Genomic DNA, 10,199 nt, shown 5'->3' on the forward strand with positions numbered 1-10,199 from the left:
TATCAAGGTTCTACTGTATGTGAAAGTTTAGATGGATGTTTGTTTAGAGTTTGTAGCCTAAACGGACAAACAGATCTCGATGAAATTTGGCATAGATGTAGAAGATAGTCTGAAAGAACATATAAGCATACTTGCTTTTTATTGCGCGGACGGAGTTGCGGGCGAAAGCTAGTTATAATATCATGACAATACTTTGGCCAATATTTTAATTTATTGGCAATTTTTTTGCAAAACTTCATACAGTACATAGTACATACTCTTGTTCTCATTCTGCGGGCCTCGCCACGACACCTGGTAGCAAGGTGCACACACTCTGCAGCTCGCCACCTCCTTCAGGTATTTCTTCTGTTCCTCCTCCTCCTTCCCACCCTCGGACTTCTCACTGGAAGGGAAAACACTAACATAAAATCTCCAAGCTTTACAACACACATGCATCAGCTAACTAGCTGCTAATGTGTCACCTAAATAAAATAATAATAAATTGATATAATAGTAATTATTAGTAAACTAAAAAAACAAAAGCAAGTAGCCTAAGTGTTATTTCATCTACATTTGTGTCAAATTTCATTGAAATCTGTTCAGCCATTTAGGCTACAAAATCTAACAAACATCCATCCATCTTAACTTCCGTATAATATTAATATGAAGTATTCTGCTTGAAGGAGAAGTTTATAGTATAGAGGATTTTTTTAGTGTTTAAGTGAAGGTTTAATATCAACAGATTAACAGCATAAAGTTGATCCTTAGCCTAATTTATACAAATATGCAAATTTTGTTTAAAATTATCATTTATTGTAATATTTGTGTTTTAAATAAAATATATAAAATATATATATATAAGGGAAGTTGGAACTTGAGTCATATGTAGATTTCTTGTATTTTAAGTTTAAAACGCCGTGATTTATATAGCTCTTGTATACTTTTGGATTATAAATATTGTAAGTTTGATGTTTTAAAAGTCAGTATGTATCTGTAACATTTGTATTGATATTATGTACGTTTTTTATGTTTATTTAACATGTGGGTGTTCTTGTGAATGTTTGATAAAATGAAATAATTATTTCATGTATCTAATGAATAAATAAATAAATAATGTCTAATATATGAAATATGATTTTGGTCCTGATTATGTCCTCATGTAAAAACTATGTAGGCAAAAGTTCTTCCAGTTTCAGGCTAAAATCTGTACAAATTAAAATCTGGTTTTATTCTGATTTTTTTTTAATCTTAGTAATTCTACAAATGCGAAAGTTTAGATGGATATTTGCTAGAGGTTTCTATAAAAACAGTAACTTACGGCTTCTCAAACATTTTATAAACCAACGAGATTGTTTCCCTTGGTTTGTAAACCACCAACTGTTCTCCATCCTTCTGTTCTTCTTTAGTTAGTATAACTTCGTCCACATGATGGAATGATTTTTTTCTTTTTGTCTCAATTAAGTTATAATTAAGTATTTTCTTCTCCCTGTATTTCGGTAGCACTGATTGTACTATATCTGATTTGACAACTCCTTTATTGCTTGTTGCCATTGTTTTAGTCCACATACTAGTTTCTTGTCTACCTAAAAAATAAATTAATCGTTATTATTTATACTATTATAATAAAGTGTAAACACACACTTCTTTGTTGCCTAAGATGTCAGCAATTACAGAATATTTTAGAATAATTATTTTTTTAATAAAAAGCCCTACACTTACGTCATGCTTTAGGCTATATATTTTCACACCATTAAACTTCAGGTATAATCTTCCAGTGATGGAACCAAATAGTTTCAGACTAGTTGGGGGTCCAAATTCAGGGTCACATTGCACCCTGGCCTGAACCACCGGAAGATTTTATGTCAGTTAAGCCACCTTTTAACTCTTAATTTGATAGTGTGCAGTGTGATGAACAAAAAATTTTATAAAAATCAACTAGTTTGTAGAAAAATAAGAGTTTTTTGATTCTAGTGTGTTGGTAACATACAATATGCTATAAAAAACTCTGTCACATTACAGGTTAATTGTATCTGATAATGTCTCACAAAATGTTCAAACAGTTTAAATCTGTCCATTATATTTTATATTAGAGGAAGTTTGAGAGTAGCCCCAGTGGTTGAGAAAATAAGGAGTAAGTGGTATGGGCATGTTATGAGAAGGGATGAATTGCATTTAACAAGATGGATGTTAATTATGAATTTGGAGGTACACCGGTAGAGGAAGACCTAGAAAGAGATGGACGGATTGCGTGAAAGGTGACATGATCAAAAAGGGAGTGATGACTGAGATGACGTATGATAGAATGCTTTGGAGGACGAAAACCCGGTGCGCCGACACTACGGGAGTGTGATAAGGCAGGAGAGATGATGATATTTTATATAAGAAATCAAAGTTGTAATTTACCTGTAAACTTATTGAACATATTCTTTAGCACTATAGTTCGTTTGGATGACACCGTCTCTCCGTTATCAGCTCTTAGCGAATTGTCGCTCTTCTTAAAGTGTTCTAAACATAAATTGTTCCATATTTTCAACTTTGTCGTATCACCGTCGTCCTTTTTTACTGCACGCACTGGCATACACAGTGGATCGTCGTAATCAGGAATACGAATGTCTAACTGGCTTCTAGGTATTTCTTCAGTCTTTATTTGTGATTTTCTAACCTTTCTAGGTCCATATTCTTTAACTTTATATTTAAGCGGAGTAGATTGTGCGAAATGCTCGTACTTTTGAGATTTCATTGTACGAGGTAGTTTAGGGGTTTTACGCTTCTTGTATTTCGATGGAATGTCTTTTGAGGGTTCGTAATCAGAATCTTCCTCCATTTTCCGCTTTTTTCTTGGTTTATCAACGGGACTTCGTTCTACAAGAAATGGAATTGGAGCTTTGAGAGGCGGTGGGTCTTCAACAGTATGAACACATTGTTGAACTATTTCTGCATCCTCATCTAGGAATTCGATATCACCGTCATCTTCAGCCATGTCTTGCACTGAACGTATTGTTTGTAAAACTTGATTTTCCTGTAATTAAAGGGAAAATTACTTGTTTTTACCGCTTAAGGTTATATTTTCTTGGTGACAATTGGTAACAACGACCAACGACAGCTGTTAAAAGTTTAGTAGATATGACTACAGATTCATTATTTCAAAGACACAAGATTTTTCACTTTTTTGTCTTATTTAAAACTATATTATTTCACTTTTGACTGTTTATTTTAATTTTCCATTTGAACACTTTTTAAGATTGTAGAGGACGCCAAAATCTTTTTTGAAAAAGAATCGATCACAACAAAGTCTAGTCTCGCTTACACTCATGAAACTTGTCATAAGTTTGTCTCACTTGCTTCAAGGTAATTTTGTATGATATGTCTTCTCTGTCTCTGTATGCTCTGCTGAAAAGGAAGCCAAACGAAATCGATTACTCTTTGACTTTGACTCTATGGAAAACGCATAAAATCAATACAATATGTCGGACAAGTTAGTGTTCTGTTAAATATTTATTTCAATATTGATAAGCTGTGAAATTAATTACTTTTATTTTACTTTACGTACTGCCATTGTTTATACTAAACTTAATGTAATAACTTATACATGTATCACAGACGCGAACTATATTTTCACAATCGCGTTACTTGGTCTTCCATGTGTTTGATATAAGTTTCATTTTCAGTGAAGATTTATTAGGTGAAGATCTTGGTGATCACAGTCTTGCAGACTACAACTTAGGTAATGAAGAGGAGGAAGAGCTTTTGGCCGACGATTACGACCATAGTACGTCACAAAATGTTCCGACATCGGCCGCCACGGCGTATGGAGAAAGGCTCGATATACAATCTGCTTATGCTTCCAATCATAGTATAGAATATACACAAGTATGTTTTTTTGTTAATACATTTTGATATTAATACGTAAAAGCCAAATGAAAATCTAAATCTAATAAAAATACCATTAATATTATTTAGTGCTTTTGTAGTATTTTTATTTTAGATTTTGTAATGTAAATGTTGTTACAAAAGTAGTAATTTCCAGCAGCCGGCTTCATATCCAGTGATTAGCGAAAGTGAATGTGTTGTGCCCAACATAACAGAAGTACCGGACCCCAGACTTCCAGAACATTCCACATATGCTCCATACCCTGAACCTCGGGCATATGAATTAGAACATGCTGTACCACCTCCCATTGTAAGTATAATACAGAAAACATACAAATAGTTGCCCAATTTTTATATTTTTCGACACCCTTGTCAAAATTGTTTTAATTTGGGTCAATCGTGGATGCACTATGACAAAAACAGAAATAGGTTTACTTCAAGAAATGCTACATCTTCTATATTAAGGAATGTACCAAATTTGATTGGCATTCTATGACATCTATACTATTATAATAAAGCATAAACACACACTTCTTTGTTGCTTAATATGTCAGCAATTAAGGTATGTTTTTGAATAATGCATTTTTTAATAAAAAGCCCTACACTTATGTTATGCTTTATGCTATATATTTTCACGTCATTAAACCCCCTAAGGTAAATATTTTGGGACAAAAACCCTAATGTGGGAAAAAGACCATAATTTGCTGCCAACATCAAGAAAAACAGATTGCTAAGGTTCGTCATGTCATGTCATTTTGACATTTGCTATTAATAATTTGACAAATGTAAACAATAAAATAAAATTTTCATAATTTCATGCGGATGAAGCAGCACAAAACACCTAGTAAATTATAAAATAAAAGCACATTGAAATAAAAAAAAACTTGTAAATTTCAAGTTCCAATATAATCTGTTGACCTGTTTTGAATGTAATTTTCAACTATACAATTTTACTTATATAAAAGCTACATTTTTCAATTTGTTACAGCCAGCGGCACCAATTGAATCCCCTCAGATTGTGCCATCTGAAGTACCAACAAGTATTGGTAAGTAGAACCAAATATTATATCCTCTTTATGTGCATCTCTGTCTATTAAGTGTAGGCAATATGTCTGCTACCATCTCTATGGGTAGCGGTTGCTTCACCATTCTGGAAGTTTCAGCTGGTTTTACTTGTTTGCCACCTTATAAAGTTAAAAGAATATATACAGCCCTATATCACTGTTTCACTTGTACATTCCAGATATACCTATCTTGGTATTCTCTCTCTACATATTCTTAAATCTTCTTTATTATCTTTTTTAGGTGGTGACCTTTCTCGAGAACGGTTTACAACAGAGCGACCTCCGGGAGTACAGAGAACTCCCCAAGTCAGGGATATACCTGACACCTTAGGTAATACATTTTGCCATAACAACCTTACAAATAAATGCGGTATAAAGTTAAACTTACAAATAAACTCAGTAAAAGCAAATATTACTGCATTTTTGTTTAAGACAATGTTTCTACAATCAAAACACAGTAAAAACACATTTATATGTAATCGCAAATGTCGAAATAAACACTTATCTAAGAAAATACTATATTAGCAAAATGTTAAAAATTTAAAGGACTTAAACATATTAAATCTACATCTTTCTAAAATATATAATTTTGTACAGACAAAGTGGTAGTACCGCGGGGAGGTTTCGGCGCGCGAGGGCGCAACTCGTGGCGCAACCCCCACTACCGCGCTCCTCACCCCTACCGCAGGAACAACACGCATAGGGTAAGTTTCTAGCATTAATATTACTTACTAGCTGTTCATTGCGACTTCGTCCGCGTTAAATTTATATTACAGATAAATTACCTTCCTAATGGTGAAAGAATTTTTAAAATCGGCCCAGTTGCTTTGGGCCATTTCGATACATACAAGAATCCAAATCTTGCCTCTTTATGATATTAGCATAGATTGAATAAAAAAATTACTACTACTAAGTAATATTTTTAACCAAATCTACATTTAAAATTATATTCTAATGATTTAAAAAAAAACACTTTGGGAAAGAAAATGAATTAAATGACAAATTATTTCAGTTATTTAGGTTTAAGGAGTTAAGTGAAAGGTTATTTTACATAAAAAAATACAAATATTTTCTCTTTATAATATTAGTACAGATACACTATCACTGATTCCTACCTATGTATCTCTATTTCAGAATAATTACGTAGCAAGACCTACTTTACCTCCACCAGTGGCAGTGTGGGCAAACCAACCCAAACCAATCACACCTAATGTACCAGAAATACGTCCCGAAATACCGAAAATTGTACCAGAAGTTGCCCCAGAAACATTATTACCTCCGGAACCGTTACGACCAGTTGAAAACCGTTTCCCAATATTCAACCAATTCAGACCGAACGAACCGAGACCGTTCCCCAGACCGGCGTTTGAACCCAGACCGGGCTTCCAGTATCCGAGTTACCCCAGGTTCCCAGTCCGGGAGATAGCTCCCGGTGTGTCCCACATCCCACAAGTGACGATACACCAGCATCCATTACCTGGAGCTATGAAGCTGGGTCGGGAACCTGAAGTGAGGATGCTTCCGATGCAACTGACACATAATATACCTCCCGGAGGACTTGCCGGCAAGAAAGTGTTGATAAATCCACATTTCAAAGGAAACTTCCAGCCTCCTGTTGAAGGTGAGTTAAAAATACTTGAGTTTAGGCTTAATTTTAATCCCTTTCCACCATTTTTTTTTATAAAGAAGGGTTGGGAAAGGACAAAGATGTTCAAGAAATGTATAGAGTAGACAGGGAACATTTTTTCACTGGTAACTTTTTTTTTACGGTAATATCTCAATGTCAAATTTGATGCGCCGAAATATTTCTCGTCTCAATGTTAAGATTATTTATTGTCTTAGTTGTGTGAAAAAAAAATCAAGTGAAGTGTCAACTATCCTTGTTCTATATATTTTTTTAAGTCTCTTGAAGGGGAGCATAGATTTGATGAAGGCGACGAATAGGAAGGGGAAATAACCTCTTTGTGTGTCTCTGTCAATCAAGGGTAGGCAACCCGTCTACAATTGCATATGTCTATGGGCAGATTTTTTTTGTAAATAAAAAATGTGTAAATTTGAACTGAGATGAAGACTGATTAATTTTAATAAGGAACACTTTTAGCAATTACTTTACTAAAATTGGGAAGGGAAAAATTTAAAAACTAACAAATTTTAAATATAAATAGAAAATAAAACTAGTGTTGGGAGCTTGTCTAATGTATAGGACTTTACTGTATATAAGATGTAAATATATATAACTAGCTTTCGCACGCGTCTCCGCGTGATTTAAACAGTTCGTAGTCCATGTGTTCTTCCAGACTATCCTCTACATCTGTACCAAATTTCATTGAAATCCATTCAGCTGTTTATGCTACAAACTAACAAACATCCATCTAAACTTCGGCATTTATATTAGTACGATTGTCGTAGGGCTCCCCGCGTACATACCGACACGGATACATAAGAGCCCGCCGCTGAGCCCCACACGGGAACATAAATTCGGTAAATTTCACCCTAAGTTACATCCTAACTTGTACATAAGTTCTTTGCTATGTTACACTAACACTTAGTTGGTTTTAAGCACTATATAGAAAGGTTTTATTAAATTTATTTTATTTGAATTGATAATTCTAGTAATGCATGCTTTTTTTAACAATCAAAGGCAAAAAATATATTAGTTCTAAAACTTTTAGATATGTATGCTTGCATGTATTATGTATTTACAGTAGAACCTCGATAACTCAAACCTCTATAAAAAATAATATGTTCCCTTCCCATCAGAGCCCAAAACCTCTACAACATAGACCCTTGATAACTTAACCTCTATAACTTAAAGTCTTTTGTGTTTGATTAAATGTAAACTAGTACCATTGATAAATTCTTCTTTTTTTAATGATAAAATACACAAACTATTCACATAAATTGATAAAAAGGCATTTAATACAAATAAAATGTTGTTACATCGCTCACGTCACATTTTTCACTACTTTCGAATTACGTACTTTAATTACAAAAATATTTTCTATGGCTTTCTTGGCAGCCAGTATGATATTTATTACTTATTGCTTGACCAGTGTTTCCCTTGCACTTTAACTTATCGAGGTTCCACTGTATTTTGTTTTCTAATCCCCTACTGCTATACTCAGGGTTATTTAGTAATTAATATTACTAGTCTTAGTAAATACTTACTAAAATGTCTATGCTTGATCTAAATTGATAGACAACTCTTAACTATGACAGTTATATTATTGCACTGCTTCTGTGTTTACACGTTTTTGTAGTTAGTATTTACCTATTGTAATATCTCCTTATAATATACTAGCTTTCGCCCGCGGCTCTGCGTGAACTTAAGAAAATGCACCAAAAAAATACTCACTACATATATTTTTAATGGTGAAAAATTTTTAAATCGTTCCAGTAGTGTTTGAATTATTCCGATACACATCCAAATCTCTCCTCTTTATAATATTAGTATAGATGTATAGCGTAAAGTATATATATGTAAATATGTGTACAGGTCCTATCAAAGACATAGACGACGCCGCGGAGAGGTTCATAGCGGAGCAGCGCAATGCCCTCGCGCGCGCCGCCGCCAGGAAGATACCGAGGAGATCTCCGCAGAGGTATTTATACACTAAACACACCTATTTATCAAATATTTTATACTTTTATATGCTTATAACACTCAGGTTTAATGAAGCATTCTAATTTTAAAAGAATTTTTAAATTCAGTTCAGTAGGTTTTTAATTTATTTGTTACAAACATTATATTTTGTGTGCTTTGTAATGGTAGTTTACATGTTGATGTAAAAAGTAAGGGGAGGAGGGTACTCCCTCCTCTTATTCTATAGAGGCATTTATTTTTAAATAAATTTATAAATTAACTAGCTTTCTCCCGCAACTTTGTCCGCGTGGACCTAATAAAAAATCAAGTGGCTACTTGTGTGACTGTGGCTACAGTTCTTCTAGACTATCCTCTTCATTTATGCCAAAATTCACTAAGATCTATTTAGCAGTGTAAGCTACAGACACTAACAAACATCCATCCATCCAATTAGCCAAACTTTCTCATTCATATTGGTAAGATTTTAAAATACTGTGGTTACAATTCCTAGAGACCCGTGTTTGTAATTGGATTTTTTTATAAAATCATTGTTAATCTGTTTCGAATAAAAATACTTTTTACTACTCTTCCCCCTTATCATCGGCTGGCGACACCTATTATTGTGTTTAGCAAATTTTTAATATGTTTAAATAATAATATGTAATTATTGCATTAATTCAGGTACATAGAGAACACTACGATAGAGATAGAGAACGAGTTGGCCCGTCGCGCGCGCGGCAGAGAGGATGAGGAGCTGCTGCGCCGCCAGGAGGAGTTCATCAACGCCAACAGGGCGGGGCTGCGCAGGCGGTGAGCATCATACATCATCACCATCATCACATGCATCACAATCATTATCACTATCACATGCATCACAATCATCATCACTATCACATGCAACACTGTCATCACATGCATTTTTATATTATAAGGTGGCAAACGATCAAGTTGCCGCCTGTAACCGTTGCCCATACATTTGCAACTGCAGATACGTTGCCTTTCTTTCAATGACGGAGGAGGAGACGCACTTAAAGAAGATATTTCCTCTTCCTATGCGTCTTCTCCACCGTCAAATCTACTTTTCCTTCCCATCCCTCCTTATAATGGTGGATATAGGAAAATGAGGCCTCTGCCACATTATTAGACTAGGCGGAATTGCTTCCACTTCACGTTTGTATTTAGTGTGGTCGTGGACCTAGAATTCGAACCCAGGACTACACAGTTTTATAATTTTATGATAAGTTCTTGCAAAGGTTATTTATTACTTAAAAAAAAGTATGTTGAAGTATTGAAAAACAGAAAATATTAAGAAACTAGCTGTTTTTTATTTTATTGTTTACATTTGTCAAGTTATCAATAGCAAATGCCAAAATGACATGACATGACAAACCTTGGCAATCTTGTTTCCTTGATGTTGGCAGCAACTTACGGTCTCTTTCCCACATTTGGGTTTTTATATTTAGTATTTACCTCTAAGTTTAATGGCGTGAAAATATCTAGCCTAAAGCCTGACGTAAGTGTGATGAAGCTTTTTATTAAAAAAGGAATTAATCAAAAATATGGTGTAATTGCTGACATCTTAGGCAACAAAGTGTGTGTTTACGCTTTATTATAATAGATGTAAGCGATGCTCCAAGTAGCCAATGTGTTAATAAATTTTCAATATATATCTGTTTGTTGCAGTATGCGGTCCCCCAGCCCCT

At 34.2% G+C, this 10,199-nt stretch overlaps 2 protein-coding genes across 2 annotated transcripts in view; one reads left to right on the plus strand and one right to left on the minus strand.

The window, feature by feature from the left end:
* Nucleotides 1-3,085, minus strand: part of LOC106110800 — a 3,913-nt gene extending 828 nt beyond the window's left edge. The window contains exons 1-3 of the mRNA XM_013292711.1: nt 2,383-3,085; nt 1,298-1,562; nt 258-382 (exon numbers count right to left, since the gene is read on the minus strand). Of these exons, the coding sequence (XP_013148165.1) occupies nt 258-382; nt 1,298-1,562; nt 2,383-2,959 (967 nt within the window). The 5' untranslated portion in view covers nt 2,960-3,085. The remainder of the gene's footprint in view (nt 1-257; nt 383-1,297; nt 1,563-2,382) is intronic.
* Nucleotides 3,086-3,406: 321 nt separating this feature from the next.
* Nucleotides 3,407-10,199, plus strand: part of LOC106110730 — a 9,459-nt gene continuing 2,666 nt past the window's right edge. Inside the window, exons 1-11 of the mRNA XM_013292630.1 lie at nt 3,407-3,454; nt 3,648-3,849; nt 4,007-4,159; nt 4,838-4,895; nt 5,155-5,244; nt 5,511-5,617; nt 6,048-6,534; nt 7,323-7,394; nt 8,410-8,515; nt 9,178-9,306; nt 10,180-10,193. Of these exons, the coding sequence (XP_013148084.1) occupies nt 3,444-3,454; nt 3,648-3,849; nt 4,007-4,159; nt 4,838-4,895; nt 5,155-5,244; nt 5,511-5,617; nt 6,048-6,534; nt 7,323-7,394; nt 8,410-8,515; nt 9,178-9,306; nt 10,180-10,193 (1,429 nt within the window). The 5' untranslated portion in view covers nt 3,407-3,443. The remainder of the gene's footprint in view (nt 3,455-3,647; nt 3,850-4,006; nt 4,160-4,837; nt 4,896-5,154; nt 5,245-5,510; nt 5,618-6,047; nt 6,535-7,322; nt 7,395-8,409; nt 8,516-9,177; nt 9,307-10,179; nt 10,194-10,199) is intronic.

The sequence above is a fragment of the Papilio polytes genome, unplaced genomic scaffold (assembly GCF_000836215.1).
Source record: "Papilio polytes unplaced genomic scaffold, Ppol_1.0 DF824393.1, whole genome shotgun sequence".
In the NCBI taxonomy this organism is placed as follows: Eukaryota; Metazoa; Arthropoda; class Insecta; order Lepidoptera; family Papilionidae; genus Papilio; species Papilio polytes.